The following is a 27,464-nucleotide window of genomic DNA, read 5'->3' as shown; positions in this document are numbered from 1 at the left end:
TACGCGGAAGTATCTCCCTCCCCCCCCACAAACATATAAACCGAAAACCGAGACACAAGGGAAAGAAAGGACAAAAAAGACGAGGTAATCGATACGTGGGTAGTGCGAAAAGATCATTAAGAAAGTGAAAATGCCCCTCACACACACAAGATGATCTTAGACCGAAACTAAGCCTTATGACTTGACGAAGATCCCCACCACAGTATATGCTCCATAGACATCCCTAACCGCTCAAGCGATGAAACGAGTCGAGAGCTGGATATCACGTTTGTCGACAAGTATCTGGATGGCCATTTACCCGTAATAGAGAGAAAGTGGTACTTTATTTCACACTAGCGCGAACTTAGCCTCTCCACATAAGGTTTAGCGCCAAGATGTCCAGCTATCAGAGCCGTGCATGCGGGCCAATTTCCATATCAAACTTCCTCAGGATGCCCGACATGCCTCCGCGATCGAGCATCAGACAGTATTTTAAACGCCCAGATTTTTCAGCTAGCAGAGACCCTAGGTACGAGGATCCAAATGAAACTCCTGCTGTAGCCTCTCAGTCTTCTCCCCTCTCTGAATCGCCATCATCCTTTACATCAAATAATAGATCCCCGCCGACTTTAGACGGTCCAGGATTGCAGTTGAGACAGTCATTGTTACTCTCAGTCACGGATTCTGCAGAGAACACACAGCCTTCACGGAGTTCTCAAAGTGCTGAAACAGCGGCTTCTGATCCTACATTGCCCCCTGTCTTTCATTTGCCTCAGCGCGTTGTCAAGAACGGAAGAGAAGTTGTAATTAGCTCCGATGGCGAGGACACGGACTCAAGCGAGTTTGAAAATCCAGACTCTCTTTTTCTAAAATTTGCGAAACCAAATGATAGCTCGACAAATGAGGAAACATACAATGATTCCTCTAGCCACGGGAGGACTTTACGCTCCCGTCGATCAAAAGATGAGGTGAAACCCAATAAGTTTTCACCGAGTCACGCTTCCGCCCCGAGCTACAAACACAGCATTGATAGTCTCGTTACTCAAGCTGTCGATGATAACGAGACGGAGGCCGACATTGCCAAGCTTAGAGCTGCCTTTGAGGAAGGCGCGTCGAAGCCCGGGACAGCTCCGAGTTCACTTAATCGGAGCAGACAGCTGCATGAAGGCATCCTCGCGTCGGCTCTCGACGACAATAATGACGAAACAGGGCTGCGGCGTCTACTTGATGCTGTCCGGAGGACGGAAGCGTTTGACATGGAGAAGTCCTGGTTCTTCTTCGATTATGGAAGTGAATTAGTTCTTCCTCCGGTGTTTCCCCGAAGTTCTATAGCAGCAAAATCTTATTTATCTGTGCTAAGAGGTTTGTGCATGGCCTATTCCTCCCGATCCTATGTCTAATCAATTCGCAGAACCCGAATCGAGGGAACGAGCGCTCCACTCAGGGTTTGTCGATTTCGCACTGTCCAGGGGGCTCTTGCCTGATGAACTGGTGATGTGGATGTTTAATTCTGGTTCGTTCGTTAACATGAATGACTGTGTTGGCATTATGCTTATATACTATAGTACCCTCGGAGTCTCGAGATGGTCTAAGGAACGTTTATTGCAGGGCATTCAAGGTTTGTCAAACTATGCCTTGAGTTGAAGAAATATTACATGCTGAAGTGTTTTAAAAGAACTCTGGTGCAGAACGTATACAGTCACTGGTGCGTCCAGACACCATCGACTCCCTTTTCCAACGGATCGGCGCAAATCAGAAGGCCTTGACATTTGCTGAAGTTATAGTCCCAGATGCACTCCCAAAAAGTGAGGATATGCTTTCCAAGTCCCGTTCTTCTAAATGCTTTTTCAAAACTAACTTCATATAGATAGTTCTCTGAGAGGAGCCCCTCAGCATAAAGCTGCTTTGTTGTCTATTCTGAACTTACTTCGTGGAGCAGCAGATCGGTCAGTGTTGAATCACCTAAAATTTGGACGCTCCTTAACGTTGTGATAGTTTCTCTGATGATACAAGAGAGCACATTTTACATATACTTTTTCGTCTTTCCCTTGATGCCTCATTAACCAGACACCCCATGATCTGTTCGGAACTGGAGAGAACTATAACTGCGTTTTTAGAGAGTATCCCCAAAGACACGGCCGATGAACTGGTAAGGCTCTATTTAGCGTGCTACGATACGAAAGAAACTTTTCTAATGTTTCTTAGGTATATCGCGTTTGCGTGTCTGCCTATGACACGATCAAAGATGCAGTCTTCCAAAGCCGCCTTCTGACGCACATCTTGCCAACCTCAAGCTGGATTGCAATGCTGCGATGCCGTCTCGCCATTGCTTTCTTAACTAGCGATCCTTCCGCTCTAACTGAAGAGCCTGATGTGGTGTTGTACCTACAACGGATAATTAATGTCCTTAAAGACAAACGGTTTGATGTGAAGCAATATAAAACGAAAGGCCAGCCCGAATATGACTACGGAGAACTCATGGCTATAACCGCCATCCTTAACATTGCTATCGATTCCGGCTGGTCCAGCATGGACTTCTCGAGCAAAGATGAAAAGAGGAAATTTAATTCTGAAGTCGACGTTCTCGCGGACCGGATCAAGAGGATATTCACTTCCATCGAAGATTCGGGTGCGTCTCATCTCAAACGGACTCTCGCAAAGGAAGCCCTCGAAGCCTTGCACTACCGCATCATATACTCTGTCAGGACCAAGCCGCGCCCAAAGAAGTCTATATTCGGAGAGAATGGGGTTGATCGCCAAAATAAAAACGTATTTGACCAGTGGAAGGTTCCGAAGACCAAACAAGATCCCGGTATCCCCATTCGACAACACGAAACTTCGCCATGATGGCTAGTCCTTGACTGGCTGTATCCCCTGGTAGCTGTTTTCTGTGCAAAATATTCAGGTCATAAACCAACATGTATGCAGTGCATGTCAAGCAATTAATGTACAAGAGCCTGAGAGATTTTCAGAGCCACTATTATACTGGGATTGGTCAGCCAGGGGCATGACCAAAAACACCAAAGCCACCACATAATAAAAGGAAATCACGACTGATATGATCTTGATAGCAACAGCCGATGTCTTTACTGTGATACTGTTTTCCCTTGCCTAATCCTATTGTAGGGTAGCTTGAGACCCAAGTCAACGTTACTGGAAGTCCGCGAGAGAATGGTAAGAGATGTAGACAGGGCTACGCTGTTCTCCGCACGCGGAGCGTTAATCAAAGACACATAGATACAAGAATCAGCGATAACGAACTTAGCGCCAAATAAATAACAGGACAGGTATTAGTCTAATCGTAGAACTTCCGGTTTACGTTCTTCCCGAACAGTGTCTCCCTCACGGCGGGAAGACCATCGATCTCGAGCAACCGCAGGCGCTCTTCAAAAGTGTTGCTAATCTCGATCTTACCGTTACCACCAACAATGACCACACCTCCGGCACTGCAGATATACGTTAGAGATAGTACGGCAGAAAGCGAAAAAAAAAAAAAACCAAGATTAGAACTTACGATCCCTCCGGCAAAGGCTCGGATTCATCTATCTCCACCGTAACGTCTCTGCCAACCTTGTCTTTGAATTCCTTCGTGGCTCCCTCGATCGCCTTCTTTGCAGCTTCGGAGTCCTTCTGTCTCACACGAATGGCCACATTCTCCTCGTTGAGAGCGTACAAGCCCTCGAGGATCAATCCCTGCAGCACGGATTCGTACTTCTTAGCATCCTTGGCTGCGATGCCGGAGATCTTATCGCGAGCCTGCTGGAACAGCTCATCGAGGAGTTCCTGACGAGCGGAAAGAACACGAAGACGAGTACGATTTGAAAGGGTAGAGCGGGTAATTTGTTGGGACATGGCAGCCTGCTTGAACTTCTTCTCGTACAAAGAGTCGATAGCGGCGGTTTCCTGGCGGACAAGCTTCGACTTCTCAATGGCGAATTCTTCGTCGGCCTTCAGTTCGATTTCACGAGCCTTCTCCAGCGCTTCTTGGCGGATGAAGGCCGTCATCTTGCGGAGCTCGCCCGCGACCTGTTCGGAGACGATATGAGCCCGGGGTATAACAAGCATCTCATGTTTCGGAGGCTGCGTACCTGATCGTCGGAAAGAGCATGGCTTTGTGACATCTTTGCTGGCGATATCGGGTAATATCAAAACACCGGTACTAGAGGGAGTTGAAGGATGTGGGGATGAGGCAGCGCAAGTCAAGCTTCCCGGTGCGGAGGTGGTTCCTGGGGGGTTAGAACCATGACCAAGTCAGCATTGGCATGTAATATGAGGAGGCACGAGAAGTAATCAGCGCTCTAGAGAGATAAAAATAGAGTAAAAAGAATGCTTACCAGTGTAAATAGTTGGCGGGGCCGGGGGAGGAGGAGCTTCTAAACAAGTAGCAGGTGAATGGGGGGAGAGGTTTGTACGCAGCGGATCTGGTGACGATCGGGTCAGTTGGTCATAGCGAGTTGGCGCCTCAGGAACTACGGCTTCCTGCACCCCATGAGATCACTCCTGGTCACTCGACTTGGTCTCGATTACATCGCCCTAGAACCACCCGTTTATTTTCCTCCCCCCCTTCAACTCTTCCACCTTCCTTGCTATTTCCCATTTACAGAATATGGCGATGATACTTCGGATTCTACCCCATCCTCTTTAATGTACCGCGGTGTCTGGTCTTCCGTCCCCCTCTCAACGACCAATGCACGAAGATACTCGTGATGGGCAATCTAGGTGACCTGTCCCCACAGGGGAGCGTCGCGGTCTGTTTCCCCGCGGTGTATCTCTACCGACACTTAATAGCCAATGTACTGACCAATATTGTGGTAGTAGGTCGGAGTCGTCGTCGGATTAGTCTCGACCAGTTTACAGGCCATTGGATTGACCCTCCAGCGCAAGTCGCACCTCCTTGAAGATGAGAAACACCCCTACGATATACGCAGGCCACCCTACAAGCGTCGAAGATGGCAGGTATGCTGTGGCTCTTGAATTGGGCGAGGGTCAATGCTGATATTCTACAGCTGGGCATGCTAATGTTCGTCATCTCGAACATCGTTGGAAGTACGATCCAGATCACTACACTTCCGCTTCCGGTATTATCGACACTCCAAGCTGTCAGTGCCTCCCCATTCCTAGGCGCCCCTAGGGCCTTGCTAATAAGGCAAACAACAGTCTGGACTCGTCTTTAATACCATCTTTGCCACTTTGATTCTAGGAGAGGCGTTCACCAGATACTCCCTTGTAGGTACTATCCTGGTCTGCATTGGCGCTGTTCTTATAGCGACCTTCGGGGCCATTGGGGAGCCTGCGCACACCCTCGATCAACTCTTAGAACTCCTTCAGCGTCGAAACTTTATTCTTTGGATGATTGGAACTGCGGTACTGGTGCTGGTCATTTTGCTTAGTTCTAGACTTCTGAAGTACTTCACGTCCCCGGCTCGTTTCAAATACTCGAGTGCCCGCCATTCTTATGCGCCACATCTACCATTGACCCAGGGTCGCACTCGGCTGATACGTGGACTAAGCTATGGCCTTGTAAGCGGCATTCTGTCGGCACACTCGCTACTTTTCGCCAAATCAGCTGTTGAACTGCTTGTGCGGACGGTTGTGGACCGTGTAAATCAGTTCAACCGATGGCAGTCATGGGTCATTTTGATTGCAATGATCGCGCTTGCTCTCACACAGCTGTTCTACCTGCACCGAGGCCTGAAGCTGTGCAGCACTAGCGTCCTCTACCCGTTTGTCTTTTGCATTTACAACATTATCGCCATTCTAGACGGTCTCATCTACTTTCGTCAAATGTCTCAACTGACAGGATTTCATGCTGGACTTATCGCACTAGGCACAATCGTGTTGCTAGGTGGAGTACTGTGTCTCTCATGGCGGCTAGAAGTCATTGATAGTCATGCTGCTGTAACGGTTGTTGGGCCTTCTCAGACCGCGTTGGGTCCCGGAATGGCTGTCGTCGAGGAACACCCACGCTCATCTGTTGCACCGGGATCAGAAGACGAAGAAGACCAGATCGGGGAGCACGAACCACTTTTATGGAAAGTTCCTCACAGAGGAGCCTCCCACCGACGGACCCCTAGTTTACCTTTACTTACACCGCAAGGGAGTTCCGTGGACATGGATCCTGCATCCATCTGGGCAGAACTTGACGAGTCAGATTATGATTATGCTGATCCGGACTCTCGGACACTACTCAAACGGCTCTCCGCCGACCCATTTCAAACCCGACCAAGAGGCAAGGCCAAGTCCATCACTTTGAAAGACGCCTCCCTGCGTGGACAACACCAACATACATGGAATCCCCGCAGATCTCGACTATCCAACTTCCAAGCTGGACACCAGCGAAGAACCTCAGCCCCTGGTCCCGACAATCATGGAGCCCCTCAAAAGCGACGCACCTACGGCCCTTCTTTCTTTGACATCCCTGGCCTCGGTTACGGCACCCAGGATAATCGCTCCGATACCCCGTCGTCCCGCGAACCACCACCAGCGCACGCGCTCACCGACCCAGGCACAAAACCTCTCGCAGGCTCGAGGGGTGGCACTCTAGGTAACGCCTGGCGAAGCGGTCTACGATACCTCTCACGCTTAACCGGTCAACGGGGAAGCAGCAGACCTCACGATCCCGAACACAACCCGGACAATCATACAGATAGATAACCCCCATCATGCCTGCATCCGCCGTCAACAGTGGAATCATCTCAAGCAAAGAAAGAAAGAGTGGCCACTGCTTAATCCCCATATCCAGTGTACATTATATTACATTATATCATACCTGCTTATAAACCATGCTCATATTTTATCTGGTTTGATTTTCTTCTGTTCACCACATCGGATCAATCAAACAGAGTCTAAAGTGTTTCATCCGTGATCGACATGTTCATGGCAGGAACGATAGGTGACTTTTCACTACTTCGGATTTTGGGGATAAGTCACTGACTAGGCATGGGACGGGCTTGGCTTTTCATTGGTTCTCTTTTTATATCATATCATGATACCTTGGATTGATTAGATTGGTGCTAGATTCATTTTAGGCTTTTATTTCAGCATTTGTTCTTGTCGCTGCAGACTAGGGAATGAAATTCGGATTTCAACCGAAGACTGAACATTTAGTGAGACCCAGCAGAAGTGGTAATATTATGCGTAGGAGTAGTACTGCACCCTTGCTTATTCAGTTACAGAATGAGACAAAAGAAAAGCTCCAATTTTCTCCATACCATACATGAGACATACTTCCTACCCGGTGAAGGGAACCCATTCCAATATCACATCAGTTACTCAATCAAATCAAAGAAATTCGTGCCTGACTCCTACACGCTTTTCCCCTATTTGCTACTCCCTGAGCAGCGGAGTTTCACTGGTCGAGTAAGCCAGCGTTTTATAATGGGACGCATGCAAGGAGTACAGCACGACGCACAGGGGGGAAATAGATAAGAAATGAATCGAAAATTAGTCAAAAGCGGGTCGAAACGCAAATTAAGGATGAAAACATTGTAAACCACTTCGCCAGGAGTAAAGAGAAGAGATGAAAAGCACCAGTAACACCGCCACTTCCACTTGTCGTCTAGCAAATAATAGATGAACGTGAAGAAAACAATTAATAGCTTCGGAGCCCAGAACCAAGCGCTTGCATCCTTCGTGTTTCATCGTCAGTTGAACTTTTTTTTCCGAGTTTTTTTTTGTTCTTTTCTTTTTTTTTTTTTACCCATTGTCTGATAAGACTTCGGTATAAAGAGAACTGGAATCTTGCCAACACCGGAAACAGCGCCGCAAATCCCTCAACGTCGCGTCGACGGCTCATGATATACACAGGTTACAAGTTAAGGCACCTTGGGAGTTCATGTTGCGTTGCTGGTATACGACGAAAACCGCTTTCAGAGCATCAATTGCTTGGCAAGACAATCCAGAATTCGTTGGGTATCAAAGGAAAGCCGATGGAGCGGGGGTGTACATGCTGAAGTTAACGAGGACGCGAAACAACAAACATCTGGACTCCGCGGCTTCTGAGAACATATGAAGGAGAAAGGAGAGCACTGTCTATGCAGTGGGTTGATGCTGAGGGGGCATCCGGTTGCCCACAGGCATTCCAGGGTACTGCCCACCAGCTTGCTGTTGCTGCTGCTGAAGGTTTTGGTAGTAAGCCATCTGCTGCTGTTGTTCGTTGGTCATGTACCCTGGGTGCATGCCCGCAGGGCGAGGAATGTTCTGCTGCTGAGCATTGACATTGCTGTGGGCGGCGACATCCTCTGGCGTCTCTGTCGGTACATCACCGGTCTCGACACCGTTCTCATTGGTGGTAGGATCCGGGGCATTCAGACAGGCCTGTCATACGAGAGGTCAGCTAAAGTGCATCGTTCACGTCACTCTGCTAATTCAACACACTCACCTGAATGAGGTTCTTGCCTTCAGCCTTCGTCACCAGCGGTTGAAGCTTAGGGGTGGTGAAAGTATAGACGAGACCAGTCTCGGACACGACCAGCAATAGCACTTGGGTGCCCGTGAGGACCGAAAGCTCGTATGCCTGTTTTGCGACCGCAATGAAACCGTTAGCGATTCGGGGGGTCAATGCACACACGACAATTGGATTATACGCGGATAAAAAAGAAGAATTGAACGTAGACAAAAGAGAATGGCTGGGCGAGAGGTCGAGGAAACAAAGAAACAATGAAGGTATGGAGACGCGACAGCACGTACCTTCTTCATGATACCCGCCTTCCGCTTGGAGAAAGTGATGTGGCGACGCGACTTATCCTGGATAAACTTGATCTCAATCTTTCTGCGCTCGCGACCGGGCTTATCGTCATCGTCGTCGTCGTCGTCGGCGCTCATACGAGAACGTTTGGTGCCGCGGTTGTCAGCGGCGCCGTTACCGGCGGCCTGCTGCAGGTCATCCTGGGTAGGAGAAGGGTTCTCCTCACCGACGGCAGTGATGTCGGCCATGGTGGAACAAGGGTAGAACGGCGGGGGAAGGGGCGAAAGAAAATATAGAGTAATGTGAAGAAGCAGGTAATGGGGACTATCTGGGGGAAGTGAAGAGAGATGCCCAAAGAGGAATGATGCTTTTGAGGGGGAGGAAGAATGACCAAATCGAGTAACGCGTTTGCTTCGCAGGGTTTGGGTTCAGGACAAGAAGAGGAAAGAGAAACGGGGAGGAGGAGTTCGAAGAAGGCAAAGTGCCGGTTGGGACAGGCAGGCGGTCTGTCACGTGTGCAGTACTGCCCATTACCTCCTTACCGTACCACCGCCCTGCTGCAGTCCATGGATTTTGCTCCGAAGAACCAGTATCAGCCGGCAGAGAAAAGCTGAATGGCTACTAGTATGACCCCTATAGTATGGGAGTCGAATGCACTCTCCTCGACCTGTCATGCCTCCCTCAGATCCGTCGCTTTTCCTTTTCTTTCGATTCAAGCCTCCTGAGTACACTTCCGTAAATGACGGTAACAAATTACTAAGTTTGTCCAGACCCAACGGTGGAGCACACAGCAACCTTGGCAGCTCCTATAATTGGCTCAGCCGCTGGGAAGCATCGAGGATTCGATCCGGAAGCCAACTCACATTCCCCACTTTTCCGTGTAATAATACCAGCGACCAATGTACCACCGGTGTACTCCACTGTCTTATCGGGTTAAGCGGCCTATCCTGAAGATCCTGATTACCTGTAGATTCTTATTGTTGTGACGATGATTTACCAATTGGCTAAAAAAAGCAAGCTACAGAAGGAACAAAATCTTCCATCCATCACATGATTTTCTGGGATGGGGGACGCAAATACGGACCAGGATGTCCCTGGTGCGTGAAAACCAAGACTAAGCTTAGGTATCAGCAGGACCAAGTTTTCAGTCACTGAAAAGGATGAGTCAGCTCCCCACCACATTCCATGCTTTCTCTTCATCCCCCTTATGGAATTCAAGGACGATTCTAACCTACATGATGGGTCTATAGAAACGAATATACCTATCATATCTCCCCTTTCTCTATTCGCTCGCCATGTAGTGCAACACAGATCAATAACCTTTGATCATGAGAACGATGCAGCGTAAAGCAAGGGCACCTCCCTGTACATACCTCATTGTGACTGACCCCAGGCGTTCATGACTAGTTTCCTTTATAAATAGCATAACAATACCTATAGAGAGTTACTATCCCCTGACCAGTCACCCCGTGGTCACTATTACTGCTAGTTATCCAATAATTCCAGCCATATCAAAGTGCTCCAGCCAACAATGACCCACCATTGTTAACCCTATTTATGCAGTTTGAAGTTACACGTCAATCCCACGAGGTCCCTATTCCTCGTGGAGTATGAGACCTTTTATTTTTATTTTTTATTTCTTTCTTTCTTTTTTTTAAAAAAAAAGACTTTTAAAACTTTGGACATAATATTCAAAATCGGTTAGTTCAACTCCTTTAGCAAGGCATGATGGTCCATTTGGGTAATCTGTCACTAGACAAACTCCATAATTGGGATGATCTTGATACAGCGTAGATATTCTCTCCCCCGGTGGTTTTCTCTCTCTCTCTCTCTTCATATTTCTCAGTCAGATCTCTCTTTGGTGCTTGTTGACTTGGCTTCGGTATACTTTCCTCGAATCATTGTCTGTGACTTTTACTTTGGGTGAGACGATGGTGGGCACACCATCAGTCGCCCAACAAGTCACTTCAACCATTTTCCAGAAGAGTTAACGACATCGAGCGCTTCCATTATGTTTCTCATAAGCTACCCATGCATACTAACGACAACCCTATACCGGACCAGTCATGGTATTACATACTTGCCATACCCATCTAGAATCTCTATCGGCCTTTCCACCGTAGTTGACACGAATATCACCGAGCAAAGGACCCAACCCAGCATAAAGTATTACATACATACCATCCATAAAAGGAAACAGATCCTGTTCTCTCACCACGCCACATACAGGGATGGCCATAAATAGTCGAACCACAACAGACTCTCTAATATAGAGTACGTCTTGCAACCCTATTTCATGGACTGATATACCCATAGCTATGTGCATAGCGAGGGATTCAAGAGTACCAGTCACCCATTTACTCAAGCCCTATCAAGAAGACACGAGGTGATTCCCCCCAATACTTTCCCCGAAATTCTTTACCACATACATACAAAAAAACACAAAAATCTCATCCCCTACTTTAAAAGCTCACCTCAAAGCAAAAACCGCAATATCAGAACCCAATAACATAGCACAACCTTAACAATCTAAATAAGTATATACTATATACTTCCATTCATCAAAAAAAAACCCTCAAATCACATATCACCAAGAGCCGCAAGCAAACCTAATTAAACTAAAATCATACACTCGCACTCTTACCAATATCGTATTACATACATAATATCCAGTCGGTCCCAAAAGACCAGAAGTACCTACTACCATTACTACTACGTATGTAATTTGTAAGCCCAGCCACCACACCACCCCAACCACCTCATCATAGAAAACCCCCAATCCTAAGCTAAGAAACACCACCGTACCAAAATCCGAAGATGAACAGAAAAAGCCCAAGGGTGCACCTCGTAGTATGATTACAATACATGGTATGATCTCATGAGGCGGTCATGATGAAGCTGAGAGGTCGAACTCTATCCGTTTCCGGCATACTTTACTTCCTTATCCGAAATCAGCCGGGCGGGAAGCTTGGTAGTACATACACATGTACATACAGTTACATGTAATAAAGTTGCACCAACGAAAAGAAAACGTTTCAGTTATAGTTTCTATTTCAATGTTTTAATTATTGTTGTAGGGTAGAGGGAATAACTAGCTAGGACTTAGGGGTGGGTTGTTTCCCTTTGTTTCCCTTTTCCTTTCTTTTGCTTGGCTTCGTAAATGAAGTATTTCTTGTAATTTAGGGTTCAATTTGTAGAGCTTCTGTGCATGAGTGTCCAGTGTGATTGGTTCCATGGTGAGATAGATGAATGATGCCATCTGGATTGGGTTATTCAATGTGAAACATTGACATGAAACAAGGCATACTCTCCGGCCGCGTCATGGAATCGAACCAAGATCTAGAGGGCAAATCACAGGGTAATTTGATGAGAATATTGTAACGATTTCTATCTAGAACTTGACTCATGATATTCTTGCATAATCGCAGATGCGCTAATCTCCAAGAGCAAGGGGCCAGACACAGCCCGGAATTCTATTTTTACAATAAATGCATGGTAAAAGTGCCTCCGGATGAAGGTGAAAAAAAAGGGGGGGGGAAGAGAAATGGTGACTCGTAAAAATCTTCCGGGAAAGGGAAGAGGTATGGCCAGGTAGGTAATCAAGGGACTGAGAATGAGATAAGCTCTTCGCTGAAAAAACCACCAGTTCCGATCTTTGACTGCGCCAATACAACGCCAGGCAAATGAACAATCAATAATAGGGATGCCGAAGGAATCAGTTGTCGAAAGAGATACATCCATGGATCACCCTTTTGTTTTAGGACTTTTTTTCTTTGTTTCCTTATCTCGTAATTTGGTAGTTTTTCTTCCGTTCTTGGTGGTATGACAGCAATTAGAACTTCAAATGAAAAAGAAAGAGAGCGAATGTGACAAGATGAAAATAATGTGCAAGAACGGAAAGACTCCCCAGATCTAAGGTCCAGCCTCAGTATCGGTTGTGTGGTTTCTCATTCGATCCGTAGACCAAAAGATTAGTGATGTTTCCTAACGTTGTAGTCCTTGATACCAGCACCGCCACCGCCCTTGGGACCAAGCCAGACGATCTCAATGACACTGTGGCCTTCATCCTCTTCACGCACATACCACTGGTGCACATTGTCGCCGACAACGAAAGCTTCCCTAAGGAGCCATCGATCCTTAAGGACCCCTTCATGATCCTTAGGGCGAAGAGGCCCGAGGCGCTCTTCATAACCACGAGGATCTTCTTCCCAGGTCTTTTCCGTGTGGTCGAAATCAATAGCATCATCAGGAGTCTTCTCATCATAGGTATACTTGACAAGGGAATATCCGTTGGTAAAGACCCAGAATGTACGGGTGGACTCTCCGGTTGAGTTGTTGATAATTTCTTCTTGGTCGAAAACCCAACGACGAAGCACAGATCGACGACCAGCGGCAGCTGCTACGGTCGTCATCTTAACAACATCCTTAGAGTACCAGCTGTTCCAGTGGTGGAGAGATTCGATCTTTCGGCCCGACTCATACACCCCGTCAACCTCGCCCTTCATGTCCATCTGGTAAAGAGAGGGCCAAAGGGTAAGATGAGTATCCCCGTACCGCTGGATACACTGTCCGAGCTTCTGGTCTCCAGGCTGCTCACCCCACGACTGGCATTCATCGTAGTACTGTTCCAGGACGTCAAGCAGAGGCTTAGAAACAAAGACACCAGCGCCGCCGAAGGCGATATGACCGAAGGTATCAACCTGCCAGTGGGCTTCGGACAAGGAACCAATGTAATGCTTCTTGTTCACATCGAAGAGCTTCAGCTCCTCGGCAATAGTAGGGAGGGACAAGAAGAAAGTATCGTCGTCGATAAAGCTGACCCAGGTGGTCTGGGGGCGCTTTGTGCGAATGTGATTAGCGAACGCCTCAACCAGGCCGAAATAACGAGCAGTGAAATCGAGTGGGGACTGAATAAGGGTCAAGTCCAGGCCACGGTTCCGGAAATAGGTCTCTTGCTTAGGAATATCGTCGTCGGATTCCGGAACCAACACGATAATACCAGCCTTGGTGTTTCCGTAGGAATAGAGGAGAGAGGGGAGTAGGCGGTCCAAGCGGTCAGCAGTGGTGGCCAAGCCGAACAGAAGCTTGTCCGTCTCATCCACCTCATGGTCGGCCGCTACGTCAACATCAATGACTGGGGGGCAGGGAATATCGGAATTCGCGTTCTCCGGCGAGATAACCATACCACGCTCCATCACCGTCATGGGCGGTAGCACAGGCACGTCAATTTCCTCCAGCGACCGGAATTCAGTCTTAGGGCTCACGTGGCGGGGACGGAAGTAGGCACGGGTATAGTTCTTGCGAGGAAGCCACTCAGAGAAAGGCAGGGGAGGCATCACACTAGGATCCGCATCGCACATTTTCGCCGTGGGCGCCGTTGATGGTTGCAGCTGAATCTGAGGAGTACCAGCTGATGTAGCAACCCGATCAACGGGGTGCTTGAACCGGAGGAACGCCGCACGGTCGTAGCGCTCAATGCACCAAAAGAAAAATCCTATGGAAAATAGGGCGATAAGAGGGAAGACGGTTCTTGTACGAAAGATCGGCATTTTGGGCGAATTATTAAAGGAGTTGTTCTTAAGCATGAAAACGATTGTAAAAAGTGGTCGACGGCAAGAATATTATATCACCGGATCGTATCAAAGGGACATAGACAAGATGAAGTCGTCGTCTATCGGGTCCGCTATCGCACAAATGTCACCAGAGAAATCAGCCGAGACTGGACGAATTGAGGATGAAAAGAGCGTGAATGGCAGATAGAAATCTCTAATTTAAAAAAAAAAAAATTTCTACTGCCTAGAGTAACTGGCAACGAAAGGCTGGCAGCGTCGAGACCAGCGACACGGTCACAAAGATAGGAGACGATTCGGGTTGAAAGGCCCGGTGAAATTATTCGGTCTCCCCGTCGCGATGGGGAAACAGGAGCCGAAGGGTACTAAGAGGCCCACGTTGAGGCAAGAAAGAACAGCACAACTGGACCGCGCGCCCAGGGCTTTAGAAGAACAATCGGAATGGGGGTAGAAAAGAGGATTTAGGGCGATGTCGAGCCTTTGAAGGGTGAGGAGAGAAGAGAAGAAGTAGAAGAAGAGAAGAGGGAGGGAAGTATGAAAAGAATGGATGAGGGAAGGATGAAGACAGGAGACAGAAAGTGTTCCTAAGTGGGAATGCCGAATAATGGACCACGGGTTGAAATGGGGCCTAAGCTCCTCCACTGGGTAATTTAATCTGCAAAATATTAAGCTCAACTCCGCCGTAATTTTCCACTGCACTTGAGGAGGTTTCAGATATGTCGATGGGGCGAGAGACCGACCTAAAAAAATTTTTAGGGCAGGTGATTGAAGACGTAGGGGAGAGAAATTTATTATGCAGAGAGAGAAAGAGAGATGGAATTAAAGTCAGAGAATCAAATTGAGAAATTCCAAGTTATAATATGCTGGTTATGCTTCTACGCCTTGTTGACGCCTCCCGCATTTTCTCTAACTTAAGTCGGGCCTGTTTTTTTTTTTTTTTTTTTTTTTTTTTTTTTTTTTTTTTTTTTTTTTTCAATCCCGCCAAACCCTGTTAGCCTTTCCTTGAGTACTAGTACATCCTCAGAGGGGTTGTGGACTGTTTTGGTGTAGATCACTGACAGAAGGGAAGAATGCTGCCCAGAGAGATGGTTCTTCCTCCACCACACGGGTGGTTGGTAATTTTCAATTTCGAATTTCAAAACCCTTTCGATCAATACGTACAGGATTATGGCTCAATCCAAATGAATATCAAAATCATCACGATATCTTTCTAGTGACTTGCATGGGATGGACCCTAGCTAGATATGCTGCACTGCAGTCTTAAGAGACCAATGAATGCATTGCTATTCCATGTATGTATTCATGGGTGTTTTATCTTCACTCCGATACTATACAAGTACCACTGATATCCATACAATTGCATACACCACAGCCAAGCATGCACCTACAGAACCAGGCTGATCAACCGTGAAAACCAAACCAGAGAGTGAATTAAGAGCAAATGGTGAGTCTGGTCAAACTGCAGCGTATATTATTCCACCTATAAGGACAACCGCTTGCCCAGATCCTTCCGGAGAGGTTGTGTATGCTTTTTATATAGTACTGGCCATTGAACGCTGTTTTCTACATCGCATGCTCAGGGTCCTAACGGCCGATCAACGTTTCCTTCATCAACTTCAAACAGGATATCAAATGTTACAGGTTCCCCGTAAGAGTTCGTATTTAGAATTAACCACAGTCCCTCAACGGAGTGGGTATCACCGGGTCCGGTCGACGGACGGACAATCCACGCCATTGTACTCCATTTGGAATGGTCAATGAGTGTGTGAATGGTTGAATGGTTCTGGGAACATTCTAGTACCTGTTGTTTTTAGCCACTTTCTTTGTTCTTTATCTTCTACCCTTATTTTTCACCCATTGACTTTATATATCATGTTTTGGCAAGAGGCTACCATTGATAAGTTGGGGTTATGTATCTTTCCATACAATACTTATACACTAATATAAAAATTTCTTCCAAATGCTAGTAATCAGCTCTTCGTACATCCCCGGGATAAATACTCGATAGGCAAACAAGTCCTTGAAGAAAATAAAAGAGGCGTCGATCTGTGATGTTTCCCGCCCGGCCAGCCACTCAGGGGCGTTCATTTAGGGGGGCGCTGCCTCTCGGAGCCCCACGGGCCGCGTGTCCCTTCCACCACATGTTGTTCTCCCCTATTGATGTCGTATCTGAAGTTATGGCTTCATCATATCATTATTAATATTGTGTGATACCATTAGGTCTATTACATGATGCTAAGACTTAAGTACGTCTAAATTAGCAGAGAAGGGGGAAAATGTACCTTGGTTCGTGGTGCGTAATGAATTCGAAATACTTCACAGTAGTTCTTTGAATTTGATATGCATAGGTGTCCTGGACCTGACATGGATTTTGTACATAGTGCGAGTCTTTTGAACCTGAATGCATTCCCCTGTTTCTATTTTTTGCCAAACTCAACCGTTGAAGATTACTTCGTGCATACATGAGAGAAAACCACGGTCGAAGGCAATAGTGGACAGATTGACAGAATACTTACAGCTGAGAATAATGCCCGCGGTGGCAAGCCAGTATGTGTGGCATTGTTTAGGCGCCTACTAATTGGATGTACCTAAGCTGGTACCGGTACCTGAAAGATACCTGGTGGCACGGGTGGATCGAGATCAACACTTCTAATCGCACTACTCCTCCTAAACTTTGGACAATGCAATCCAATCATATGTACTGAATGAAAAGCATAAGTAGCGACGCGTGTACCAAAGTAGTTGAGGCACGCCTGATATTTATGGAAACTCGTTCATTACGAAGTATTGCCACCTACAGAGACACAGTACCTGACATGATCACTACTGCAATTCTTCTTTTACTCGAATATACCCGTCTTCTTTCGTCGTATAGAGGCGCTAAAGCGACCCTCGTCAATTTAGGGCCCAACGTATCCAGTCGAAGGAACCGTCTGTAGAATGACGATCGGCACCGACTTTCCCTCCAAGTAGCTATTTCTATTGCCGAGTAATTAAGCTTGAACGCCGGCCTTGGCACCTGTCACACTAGCCTGGGGCCTTTTTGCAATCAAAATCCTCTTACGGGTTCGGGGGGAGGTACTTTACGCAGCACAGTATGTACACTTTCCGTCCACGTAGTACAGCAGACCCTTGTTTATAACTTTATGCATCCATCTACGAGCAATCCACATGCATCGTGTCCCACAAGGTAGACAGTTACGTCAGTCGGTCTACACACAAGCCGCAATGTTTGAGAGTAAAGATTTTCATTCCCAACCCCCTGATCATCGTCGTCCGTCGGTGGACTCCGATTCCTGTTCTCTTTGTTCCTATTGACCGTTCCGCTGGATACGTTACGGGGGATGACCCGGTTTTCTCTGTTCAGAATAGACAAACCCACTGTAGAGGGACCTATTCCTCTCCGGGATATGATGGGCATCCGTTCAAGGGCCCTTCCTCGCTTATGGGGTACAAAGTTCAAGGGCATCAGCTATCAAGGGTCCGAGATCCGCTTAAACCACGTAAACCTGGGTTGCGGTCCGACCGAGATACGATATTTCGCGTCCATGCTGAGCCTTTACTCGACGGAGCTGATCCCGGACTTCCGCCAGTATATCATTTCTTCATGAAGAACAGTCCCATATTCAGACTCCAGTCCTGAACCTTGGCAGCTAATATATACCTGCCACATCTGGTACCTCCGAGACAAGCTGAGATGCAAAGTCACCTTAATATGTGCTCAGTAAAACTCCCATATTGCGTACATCCCCTTGACAGAGCACGAAATGATTCCGATATCGAAGCAACACCGTCGAGTATGGTCGGAGCTTTCAACCACAAAACTCAATTCACACGGTGTGTTGAGCTTGGTCATATAGTTTCACCGTAGACGCGCTAGCGCCTGTGCGTTAAATGAGGTGATATCCCGTCATCGTAAATGTAGATTGTGATATTATTCTACTAGTCCGATTTAAAGTCCATTAGATTGGAACTTCTGCCCGGTTGGAAACTATGGGCGAGTTTCTGTTCTCCCCTGAGTGCCGTCGATTCAGGCTCATATACTATTTGAAAATGTGCCCTAGAATTTATAGCTCTGTGTACCATGAGTCAAGCCATCCTCGCTTAGGCAGCGAGTGTCCACATGTAGCCAGATCGCCGACTTTTCTAGAACGTTCATGTCAAGTGAAACCGTTCGATACAACCGATCTACGGTGCTTTGGAATAGATAAATGACATTTAAAGCACGGCCCGGAGGATTTACTCGATAGTCCCATTGCCAATTTACGCCGTAATATATTCGGATATTAATCAACGAGTGGCAGTCCCTAGCCACCTAATTGGATAAGAAAAGTGCTCATGACCAAGGAAGCGTTCGACCAATGAGCATTCATTATCGATGTTACCTTCCTCTTATGCCCGCAGAACATCTGACATCTGAAGCCCTTACGGAGACATATGCAATCAAAAGAATTACATTCTTTTGATCTTTTCTACCCTTGCATTCCCAATATCAAGCCACCGATGTAATTCCGAAAAGCCTAAATCTAAATATTCCCTTTCCCTAGCAGCTGTCTTGGCTTAGGAATGCGACAGCTTTCGATGCGATAACAATCTCCCTATCTAAGCATCAGAAACAACAACATCATCAACAGGACACCCACCATCCTCCATATCTCAATGTCTACCACATACCTGAGCAAATGAGCCAATAAACACAACCGGGGAGTAGCAACTACAACATCCCGCCCCTCCACCGTAGACCTAACGTCAAAACTTACTAACCCATCCGTCCTAGCTCCCAAACCACAAACGTGCAGCAAATACATAGATACATACATACCTTACTACTGCTACGCAAAACCCCAACCAACACCTCCAATACAAAAAACAAATTTGCAAACCCCAAACCTACAAAATCCCTAAAAACAAAAAATCCCAAAAAAGAGCATCGTCCAGTAGATATGATACTGGGCAACGGTTTCACCAACCGCTATGCCCACGTTACACAGTGTTTCAGTGGGAAACCCCAATACTGGAGTAGACCAGATAATTAGCACTTGGCATCAGACGATGTTAACAATCGGATTGACTTTGTGACATTGTGAAAGTGGGGCTGAAACTTCCTCCGCGTTTCAGGTATCTTTGTTTCTGGAGGTGGGATTACGTGTGTGGAATCGCAAGTGCGGGGGTACTTGATGTCTGAAATTTTGATGATAGATGATGGGTTAATGAAGGTGATACGTATGAATTCCAGTCCAGTAGATCCGAGGGTTGCTCACGCGACTTGGTCGATTGTGTTTGTGGTGGGTGGTTGCCATTGTAGCGTTAGGGAGGGGGCAATGTAGATTGATTGGGTTGGAGGGGTTATGGCTGGATGTTAAGTGATTACTTTGAATGAAGATCCCAAAGCTATTGAGTATATAGGATATTATATTAAGTCCATGTAGGGTCTATATATTTTGAATTGTACGACATAGTTCAATAGGAGCAGCCCACCGCTTGGATTTGCGCAAGGGCATGATAAGCTTACAATTGCCCAGTTGCTTGTGATTTGAATGAATGGCAAAACGAACATAGTCATCAAAGTATTTTACCTGGTTCATTGATCATTGTATATCTACTTATGCATATACGACGATGAGTGATATATCAGTCCTCATCATCGGCACGCTCTCGGTCCTCGAAATTCATAAACTCATACTCATTGGCCTCATCTCCCATAATTAAGTTCCACGCATCCCTCACCCGGTCGATCACTGCATCATCGAAGGCAAGGTCTAGACTGGGAGGTGGGAAGCAAAGGATATTGGGTGAGGGGCGCGCTAACTTAGATGAGCGCGCGTCGGCAACACCGTTGCTAGCGAGGCCCAACTGTGTGTAACGCAAAGACCACAAGACCTTTGCATCCGGATCTGCATTCAACTGAAGAAGTCTGTGCACAGCTTTTTCAATCAAAGATTGGCCTTGAGCACCAGGAATGCCCACACTGCCATAAACGACACCTAACACACTCCAGTTAGCAACATGGTCACAAACAACAGTCGTGAAAACATAAACGAATGACAAGCTCAAGATCAGATTGTAAGGTTTCATCAATGCAATTACAGGCAATGTAGATAAGTATTTATGGAAAAATGCATCACATGAGCAAATGAAAATGTGGTTGTTAAGGGAAATTTATACTTACTTTGGCCTGGTGGGCATTCACCGGTTTCACTTGAATGCACCAAGAGGTATACTGGTGGCAGATCATCGGCCTGATCGAGAGAGCTTCCCGGGAATACTACGACTGCTCCGACGGGGATTGGCCCACCTTCTGCCGTGACAGGAAACAAACTCTCAAGGGAGGCCGAAACAACGTTGATGGACCGTGCCACTTTGTCACAAAGAGGGCAACCTTGTCCAGGGAGGTCCCAGTTGGAGCCTACCACAAACTTGGTTTTGATTGTCTCATCGTTGGACAGATGCAGCTGAACACGCGCATCTTGACTATCCTCAACCCCATTGCATTTGATTGATTGAACCCCAGAGTTCAACATGTATACTCCGCCTCCTACTGCGAGAGCACGACATCCAACCTGAGAAAGCTCAGAGCCGCCACCCCATTTCGCGAGTAGGCTTCCGAAGCCAGGACCGAATACACCGATAGAGGCAAGATGCCTTTTGATGCGCGGCACGGCGTATTCGGCAGGAGTTTGTTCAGGAGAAGCCGGAGATAGGGATAGTGAAAGCAGAGGATCATGCAGCTCAGCGGGCACTTGGAACTTGGCGGTCAAGTATTCCGACAGAGACATAGCCAAGTTTTCTTCCTCAGGTTCAGAGTCGCTCTCCTGCTGAGGCTTGCTGATATGGCGGAGAAATCTCATCAAGGTCCTTTTCGACTTGACACTTATGATGTCGTCTGCGAAGACGTCCTCGCGACTACTTGGCACTCTGTACAGGGCTGCACTGCTAGCAGTACCACTACCACCTGTAGAGCCGGGCTGGGGCTTGTGTATCCACCAGCTCCCAACAGCCTGAAACTCCAGTTGCCGGTACACCTTTGAAGACACCAAGGTGGGCAGAAGTTGCGACCTGGAATAGATCAAATGCGGCGACAAGGTGAGTGTATATGAGCGGGTTAATAACTGAGGAGATCCTTCAGGAATATACACAGTCGCATTCTCAAAAGGAAAGTGCTGAGGTTCTAACTTATTGACATTGGTTAGCCAGTTGCATTATGGCTCTCTGAACAGATCGCTCACCTCCATTCACTCTAGAAGCCCACTCCTGGGCCTCCTGAGGGCTGAATGCTGCTTCAGAACCTCCATAATATGAGTTTCGATCAACATGGAGCACCTTCTTCCCTGACCGCGACAGCGCCCTACAAAGCGATTAGTCATCCAATATCACCCACGAGCTCCAATATGAACAGAGCGGTACTCACAGTGCCAAAAGGGACTGGGCCAGTCCAGTGCCAGAGATCGTTACATCCCATGGCGTTTCTGAGAGTGGCTCCATGATGGACCTGTGTAGAAGACAAAGCTGCAAAAGTTCAGTACCAGTTACAATGGATTCCGACTACCATCACGTCGGGTGACAAGCTGTAGAACCCCTCTGCACAAGGACCTTCCAGCTCATTGGTGGTGGTGCATCGACGATCATTCGTGCAAGAGACGAGGGGATTCTCGGGGGAAGAAAAAAAGAAGAGCGAGGACACACGCAGAAATAATTAGACCCGCCTATTAAGTCACGTGATGAGGAGCTCCGCTCATAGTGGTGCTAGACTGTACAAATCTTCAATAGGGAAGGTATAACTGTTGCTGATACAGACTCCTGGGTTGCTTGATCCATCTCAATGGCTACGGACTTGATAAGTAGAGGTCATGATCATTGTTGCAATGCGTCCTTGCCCCAATTATTGAGCATTATTCCGCTCGTAATCTGTAATGTATCTTACTCCTGTACCCGGGCTGGTCTTTGAGTGTCGCAGCCTGAATTTCAAAATCCTGCTGTGTACCTGACAAAGTGGACATACGGTTCTGATATCAGCATTGTTTGGTGCATGTCTGTCCTTGGATAGTAGAACTATAGAATGCGAAGTACTACTATTGGAGAAAGAGCTTCTCGCGGCCTGAGGCACCATTAGGAAACACTATACCTAAACCAGCTAGCCTGCTTTGCGAGCCGCTTAAGGATCGATTCCGAAGCGCACGAAGTTTCTTTCTCATTACACACCACTCTCAGTGCTTTGCATAGGCATACTGTCATCTCAACCATAACAGTATCGTCTTTTGATATGCCTTCACTGGTCATATCGTCTATGGGAGTGGTAGACAGAATCAATCACTCTGTATCTGCTGCTCTGGATGGTAACATCTGATAGAAGCAGTTCGTTTTGTAGTGATACATTCCACATCCTACCTAGCTATTCGCTTTCTCATCACAAATAACTGCCCCGGCCAGCAGTAATGCGAATAATGGCCTGTAACTGTAGTAGGCCCTCGTCCAGAGTTCTCCCAACTCGGCGTGTATACTAGGATGCAAATGTGTGGCCCTAAGCATACTCTACGTTCGCTGTATTCCCAAAGGGGAGGTGGTTAAGGCTGTCCCAGTCATGAACCTCTGCTTAAACCCACGCGAGTAGTAATGTCAACGAGTCGCCTGCAAAAGACGGACATTGGCGAGATGGTATCGATATAGGTTCCAACCTGATCCCAGTCGCCCGCGATGAAACAGTATCTAGCCCCCATTTCACTCCCCTCCTTCTTCGACAACCCTGGCACGAATGATCTTGACCTCGTCAACCGGTCTATCCTCAGCGTTTGTCTTTACCAGTCCCATGCGTTGAATCACCCTCATTCCACTTTTGACCCTGCCGAAGATCGTGTGCTTGCCATCCAACCACGGGGTAGGAGCGAGTGTTATGAAAAATTGACTACCGTTGGTATTTGGTCCACTGTTTGCCATACTCAATATCCCGGCTCCTGTATGTTTAAGATCTGTGCGAATTTCATCCTCAAACTTCTCGCCATAGATAGAGCTTCCTCCTCTGCCGGTGCCAGTAGGATCACCGGTCTGAACCATAAAGTTCGGAATGATGCGGTGGAAGATGACATTGTTATAGTAACCCCTTTGCGCGAGTGTGGCGAAATTCTTACAAGTCTAGAAATAATGTAAAAGTCAATTCGAATTGCATCTTGGTATATGCGATCGCAGAGAAGATCTACTGACCTTGGGTGCGTGCGAGTTGTAAAGCTCTACTGTGAACGAGCCCTGTGGAAGGATTAGCGCTTGAGCCTAGCCATTAAATCTTGAGAGCCTTACTTACCATGCTCGTATCGAAAGTTACGTCCGTTGCCATGATTGGATTGGTAATTGAGGTGTTCCCTTATCTGGAGATGCAGAGGCTTGAGTGAAAGGTGCGCAGAAGCTGCGGGCGGAGGGAAGTCTCCGGCTTGGCATTAAATGCAGGGATCCCATGTGATGCAATGTGTTAAATCTCTCTGTTCTTTAGTAAACAAAGCCTCCACAGCCATGGATGAATAAAACCCCCACCTGACAGCACACCCTTCTATCCTAGATCAACGATTCGAGGGCTTCAGATCGCATTTTACGTTATCCTTGCGATTAGCTCCTCAAAAGTCGATATGGCTGAGGTTAGCCCCTTCGCCGAGTTCTTGGGGCAGGCGATCTACCAGTTCACGGCCGTAAAGCCTCTTCTGCCAACATACGGACATCTGCTCCTCTCGGTTCTATTCCCTATCTACATTGGCTCCCACGCCTCGCTCTCACGGCCATCTTCTGCAGCAGAGCCGCCCAAAAAATCCAAAGATGCTGATGGCGATGAATCGGATGATGAAGACGAAGACGAAGACGACGAAGAACAAGGCAACGACCGAAAGATGGAAGGCCTTGCACCGAGCGACGCTTTGGTCTTCCCTCTGACAGCTGGTCTCACACTTGGAGGATTGTATGTTGTGATGAATTGGATGGGACCTGATAAATTGAACAAGATATTAGGCTTCTACTTTTCTCAGATGGGCATTTTCTTTGCCATGGCTTTCCTGAAAGACAGCCTTTCGGTGCTAAGGTCCTTTGTATTTCCCCGGAAATATAGCAAAGCAGGCAAAACCTGGAAGGCCAGGCAGTCGGATCGTGTTTTCACACTTGCACAGGAAGGTTCAACTACTTCAGAATCTCTGGAATCGCAGAGTTCTCCTCTCCCAGGTATATTTGGCTCTATCCCATTGCCAGGATGGATTCTCAGCCTTCTTTGGACCTGTCGGAGCTTGATATATCAACGAGCCAAACTTCGGATCCATCTACGCCGCATATTCAAAATGGACTGCTCAGTTGGCCTCTTGGACCTCATTAGTCTCGGCCTGGCTTTGCCCGCAATTGGTTATTTCACCTTCGTTATGAAGCCTTGGTGGTTGACTAATTTCTTGGGCTTTAGCTTCTGCTACGGAACTCTCCAGTTCATGTCGCCATCTAGCTTTGTCACCGGATCGCTCATTCTGAGCTCATTGTTCTTCTACGATATCTACTTCGTTTATTTCACTCCATTGATGGTAACCGTTGCAAAAGGCCTGGACGTTCCCATCAAGCTCGTCTTTCCTCGCCCCGCTGGACCCGATGCACCTCCAGATGCTGTCTCTTTGGCTATGATAGGATTGGGTGACATCATTATTCCGGGCATGATGATTGGATTGGCCCTGCGTTTTGATCTCTTCCTCTATTACAAGAGAAAGGGAATACAGAAGGCTCAGGCAGAAGGCAAGATCCAGGACATCGTTAGACCAGTGTATCAATCTGCAACTGGAGGATGGGGAGAGCGGTTCTGGATATCGTCCGTCGCCACGAGCCAGCCCACCTTGGAACCTCCTTATCACGATGCTAGGTCTTTCCCTAAGACGTACTTCAAAACCAGTATGGTTGGGTACATAATTGGCATACTTGTAACGCTCACCATCATGCAATGCTTCGACCATCCCCAACCTGCTCTTCTTTATTTGGTACCTGGAGTCTTGATTTCCTTGTGGGGAACTGCTTTTGTCAAAGGTGACCTCGAAGAGATGTGGGAATTCACTGATGCCGACGAGGAAGAGGATGATAGCGAAGAAAAGGCCGAGAAGCAGGTTGAGGAAGCTCCCGCTACGAACGTTGGTTTCTTCCGCCGCATTCTGTCAGGAAAAGCCAATGCCACGAAGAAACTTAGGAAATCAGAACCATCTTCTAGAAAGCCTGATGAAAAGGAAAGCGCAACTGAGGCAAAGGGACATCGCGGCGAAGAGCCAAAGAAACCCTCGAAAGGAAGCGACACCAAGAATTTGGAGTTGTTTACAATCTCATTGTATATTCCCCATAAGGGCAGGGCTGATACGGCCGATCAACCGAAAAGCCCAGCAAACGATGATAAATCCAACGACGATGAGAACTGGTCTATTGTTGGTAATGCACAGCAGGAAGATGAGCCCCCCGCGAAACGGCGCCGAAGGAGCCCCAGGAACGCAGGCCCAGCTTCTCCCACAACATGAGTACTAAACGAATATTACCGTGTTTAGCGTTGATGGCGTCCTACCATTTCTTGCTTACCTACAGCAGCAGTTGTAACTATATGAAGATAGGGAGAAACAAAATGAAATGTTCTCAATTAGTATCATTAACCGTAACCTTCCCTATTTAGTTGAGTATTAACACTGTTCAAGTATTTGTTTTAACTCCTCCCATCTCTGCGCGGATATGTCTACTAGAGCTTTCAGCTCTTTAGCATCCACTGCCCATCCACCATTCTTTTCCAATTTCAGAACAACAGTCTTCCCCTTTCCACCTTGCTCTTTGTCAACTACAACACAGACTCTTTCCTGGCTCAGCCCTTCCTCATATCCGTCGGGATCAGCCAATATCCATCTCCGTTGATTGCCCCTCCTAGCGCTGTCATCGAGCTCCCTCTCCTCTTCAGCATCTGGAACAACAACTGCTCTCCACCCGGAAGCCGCATCAGCCTCAAAGACACAGAACGAGCTCGAAACAGGCAATCCCCGCAAAGTCAACTTGCGCGCCTCCGAGACAGCCTCCGAGCACACCACCATTTCATTATCAACATCCCACCACGCCCGGGGTAACTTAGTATCACGGAGGGCAGCCAGAACAGCAGCCCAGGCAGCATCAAATGGATTACCAGCAAGCGAAACAATCATGACATCAATATAAAGCACCCAGAAAGCCTTAATCTCCCTGTTTTTCTCAGTAGCAGCCTCGCCCTGAGGGGCATCTACATCCATCTGTTCATCCTCATTATGACGCTCTAGTTCCTCGGCTCCAAAGTTTGGCGGCTGATACCAGATCCGTAGGTCCTCTGTACGAACTAGCCGGGTGCTATGCAGCAATGTAAGAATCTGATGCGATAATGACTGTGCCATAGCCGAGGGTGGTGCGCCAGGGATAAACCCCGGCGCGCATCCGGTACTCAAGGAGAGATTAGGCACTACAAGGTTGAAGTCTTGGATGTGCGATTCGTCGTCGTCGCTGTCGTCGTCTTCACTTTGGCTTGGCATTAGCTTCCGGCGCTTATTGGAGGTAGTGGCTGACGATGCTGGTGGTGGTCGAGATACGCTCCACGAGGCGATATCATCTGTGTGCAGGATTTCCGCTCGAACACCGCATACGGCAGTGGTGTCTCCGAGTCTCACCACCGCACTGCCATTTGTGTGAGTCAAGGAGCCGGTATTTGCAGAAGTAACACGGAACTGGGAGGTGGCGCGGCCATTGGCTCGGATGGACGGCTGGTTGCTTGCTGGGGGAGGTGATAAGTGAGCGAGAAGGTAAGCGTGAGGTTGAAGCCGCGCGAACTGTGAGGGGGGGAGAGAAAGAGACGGAGGAGTCGGTTGCGCAGCAGTAGCTGCGGTTGGCGCCATTTTCAAATGGAAAGTATCCGCAGGTGAGCTTGACCGGTATGATAGGTAAGATTGTCGAATGCCGGGAAAATTTGGGCTTTCAAAACTCGTTGTTCTTGTTGGTCGACGGAAAGAAGCTGCAACTTATTTTTCGGCGGCAGAATAGTTTCGATACTGAAGGCGGTGAGCCTTGCGCAGACCAATGGCTCTGCGGAGTATTGATTCACCCACCACCACCAACCTACAACTTCATTTAGTCGAATCACTGTAAAACCTGCAAAATTGACTATTTATCCTACAAATTGATTTATATGTCTATCATCAAGTGTATACTAGGGCCTATCTAGATACTAGTCCAGTTTGCTTTCC

At 47.5% G+C, this 27,464-nt stretch overlaps 10 protein-coding genes across 10 annotated transcripts; 3 read left to right on the top strand and 7 right to left on the bottom strand.

Moving 5' to 3' along the window:
* Positions 1–437: 437 nt before the first annotated feature.
* Positions 438–3,516, top strand: BDW43DRAFT_292930 (uncharacterized protein; the record flags this gene model as incomplete). The annotated part of the gene is made up of 7 exons (XM_032043773.1): positions 438–1,341; positions 1,391–1,492; positions 1,545–1,597; positions 1,655–1,784; positions 1,847–1,925; positions 1,975–2,128; positions 2,185–3,516. 7 exons carry the CDS (start codon positions 441–443, stop codon positions 2,824–2,826), a joined length of 2,061 nt encoding a protein of 686 aa, XP_031894689.1. The 3' UTR covers positions 2,827–3,516.
* Positions 3,275–4,100, bottom strand: BDW43DRAFT_304319 (H(+)-transporting V1 sector ATPase subunit E; the record flags this gene model as incomplete). The annotated part of the gene is made up of 3 exons (XM_032045582.1): positions 3,275–3,425; positions 3,494–4,005; positions 4,068–4,100. The coding sequence occupies 3 exons, from the start codon at positions 4,098–4,100 to the stop codon at positions 3,275–3,277; spliced, it is 696 nt and encodes a 231-aa protein (XP_031894688.1).
* Positions 4,101–4,499: 399 nt separating this feature from the next.
* BDW43DRAFT_235094 (DUF803 domain protein) lies at positions 4,500–6,894 on the top strand. Its single transcript, XM_032039586.1, has 4 exons — positions 4,500–4,727; positions 4,798–4,935; positions 4,986–5,078; positions 5,137–6,894. Exons 1-4 carry the CDS (start codon positions 4,686–4,688, stop codon positions 6,631–6,633), a joined length of 1,770 nt encoding a protein of 589 aa, XP_031894687.1. The 5' UTR covers positions 4,500–4,685; the 3' UTR covers positions 6,634–6,894.
* Positions 6,895–8,010: 1,116 nt separating this feature from the next.
* On the bottom strand, positions 8,011–8,913 carry BDW43DRAFT_316452 (MADS-box domain-containing protein; the record flags this gene model as incomplete). The annotated part of the gene is made up of 3 exons (XM_032048305.1): positions 8,011–8,295; positions 8,360–8,494; positions 8,668–8,913. The coding sequence occupies 3 exons, from the start codon at positions 8,911–8,913 to the stop codon at positions 8,011–8,013; spliced, it is 666 nt and encodes a 221-aa protein (XP_031894686.1).
* Positions 8,914–9,351: 438 nt separating this feature from the next.
* On the bottom strand, positions 9,352–10,324 carry BDW43DRAFT_292896 (uncharacterized protein). Its single transcript, XM_032043772.1, has one exon. The coding sequence runs from the start codon at positions 9,932–9,934 to the stop codon at positions 9,659–9,661; it is 276 nt and encodes a 91-aa protein (XP_031894685.1). The 5' UTR covers positions 9,935–10,324; the 3' UTR covers positions 9,352–9,658.
* A 2,312-nt stretch (positions 10,325–12,636) lies between these two features.
* On the bottom strand, positions 12,637–14,214 carry gfsA (glycosyltransferase family 31 protein; the record flags this gene model as incomplete). Its single annotated transcript, XM_032048304.1, has 1 exon — positions 12,637–14,214. One exon carries the CDS (start codon positions 14,212–14,214, stop codon positions 12,637–12,639), a length of 1,578 nt encoding a protein of 525 aa, XP_031894684.1.
* Positions 14,215–19,794: 5,580 nt separating this feature from the next.
* On the bottom strand, positions 19,795–21,877 carry BDW43DRAFT_292890 (putative Rab geranylgeranyl transferase escort protein). The gene is made up of 4 exons (XM_032043771.1): positions 21,644–21,877; positions 21,462–21,580; positions 20,405–21,403; positions 19,795–20,219 (listed from the first exon to the last, which is right to left on the bottom strand). Exons 1-4 carry the CDS (start codon positions 21,715–21,717, stop codon positions 19,867–19,869), a joined length of 1,545 nt encoding a protein of 514 aa, XP_031894683.1. The 5' UTR covers positions 21,718–21,877; the 3' UTR covers positions 19,795–19,866.
* Positions 21,878–22,719: 842 nt separating this feature from the next.
* On the bottom strand, positions 22,720–23,617 carry cyp1 (putative peptidyl prolyl cis-trans isomerase (CypC)). Its single transcript, XM_032039585.1, has 3 exons — positions 23,528–23,617; positions 23,431–23,472; positions 22,720–23,361 (listed from the first exon to the last, which is right to left on the bottom strand). Exons 1-3 carry the CDS (start codon positions 23,558–23,560, stop codon positions 22,951–22,953), a joined length of 486 nt encoding a protein of 161 aa, XP_031894682.1. The 5' UTR covers positions 23,561–23,617; the 3' UTR covers positions 22,720–22,950.
* A 123-nt stretch (positions 23,618–23,740) lies between these two features.
* BDW43DRAFT_292887 (aspartic endopeptidase) lies at positions 23,741–25,813 on the top strand. Its single transcript, XM_032043770.1, has one exon. It carries the CDS (start codon positions 24,102–24,104, stop codon positions 25,734–25,736), a length of 1,635 nt encoding a protein of 544 aa, XP_031894681.1. The 5' UTR covers positions 23,741–24,101; the 3' UTR covers positions 25,737–25,813.
* A 30-nt stretch (positions 25,814–25,843) lies between these two features.
* BDW43DRAFT_292886 (3' exoribonuclease family protein) lies at positions 25,844–27,199 on the bottom strand. Its single transcript, XM_032043769.1, has one exon. It carries the CDS (start codon positions 27,114–27,116, stop codon positions 25,893–25,895), a length of 1,224 nt encoding a protein of 407 aa, XP_031894680.1. The 5' UTR covers positions 27,117–27,199; the 3' UTR covers positions 25,844–25,892.
* Between the last annotated feature and the right edge of the window lie 265 nt (positions 27,200–27,464).

Source organism: Aspergillus alliaceus (genome assembly GCF_009176365.1).
Source record: "Aspergillus alliaceus strain CBS 536.65 unplaced genomic scaffold BDW43scaffold_75, whole genome shotgun sequence".
Taxonomy (NCBI): Eukaryota; Fungi; Ascomycota; class Eurotiomycetes; order Eurotiales; family Aspergillaceae; genus Aspergillus; species Aspergillus alliaceus.
Note: the sequence above shows the minus strand (reverse complement) of the source record. Positions and strands in the feature narration are given on the sequence as shown.

Excerpts from the sequence above, each read along its gene's own strand:
- BDW43DRAFT_235094 (XM_032039586.1), top strand. The coding sequence starts at position 4,686 with ATGGGCAATCTAGGTGACCTGTCCCCACAGGGGAGCGTCGCG. Across the intron at positions 4,728-4,797 it reads CCCCACAGGGGAGCGTCGCG|GTCGGAGTCGTCGTCGGATT; the intron begins GTCTGTTTCCCC and ends TTGTGGTAGTAG. Across the intron at positions 5,079-5,136 it reads TATTATCGACACTCCAAGCT|TCTGGACTCGTCTTTAATAC; the intron begins GTCAGTGCCTCC and ends GGCAAACAACAG.
- BDW43DRAFT_292896 (XM_032043772.1), bottom strand. The coding sequence starts at position 9,934 with ATGATAGGTATATTCGTTTCTATAGACCCATCATGTAGGTTAGAATCG.
- BDW43DRAFT_292890 (XM_032043771.1), bottom strand. The coding sequence starts at position 21,717 with ATGGAGCCACTCTCAGAAACGCCATGGGATGTAACGATCTCTGGCACT. Across the intron at positions 21,404-21,461 it reads GGCTTCTAGAGTGAATGGAG|AACCTCAGCACTTTCCTTTT; the intron begins GTGAGCGATCTG and ends TCAATAAGTTAG. Across the intron at positions 20,220-20,404 it reads TGAATGCCCACCAGGCCAAA|GTGTCGTTTATGGCAGTGTG; the intron begins GTAAGTATAAAT and ends GGAGTGTGTTAG.
- cyp1 (XM_032039585.1), bottom strand. The coding sequence starts at position 23,560 with ATGGCAACGGACGTAACTTTCGATACGAGCATG. Across the intron at positions 23,473-23,527 it reads TAACTTTCGATACGAGCATG|GGCTCGTTCACAGTAGAGCT; the intron begins GTAAGTAAGGCT and ends ATCCTTCCACAG. Across the intron at positions 23,362-23,430 it reads ACAACTCGCACGCACCCAAG|ACTTGTAAGAATTTCGCCAC; the intron begins GTCAGTAGATCT and ends CATTATTTCTAG.
- BDW43DRAFT_292887 (XM_032043770.1), top strand. The coding sequence starts at position 24,102 with ATGGAAGGCCTTGCACCGAGCGACGCTTTGGTCTTCCCTCTGACAGCT.
- BDW43DRAFT_292886 (XM_032043769.1), bottom strand. The coding sequence starts at position 27,116 with ATGGCGCCAACCGCAGCTACTGCTGCGCAACCGACTCCTCCGTCTCTT.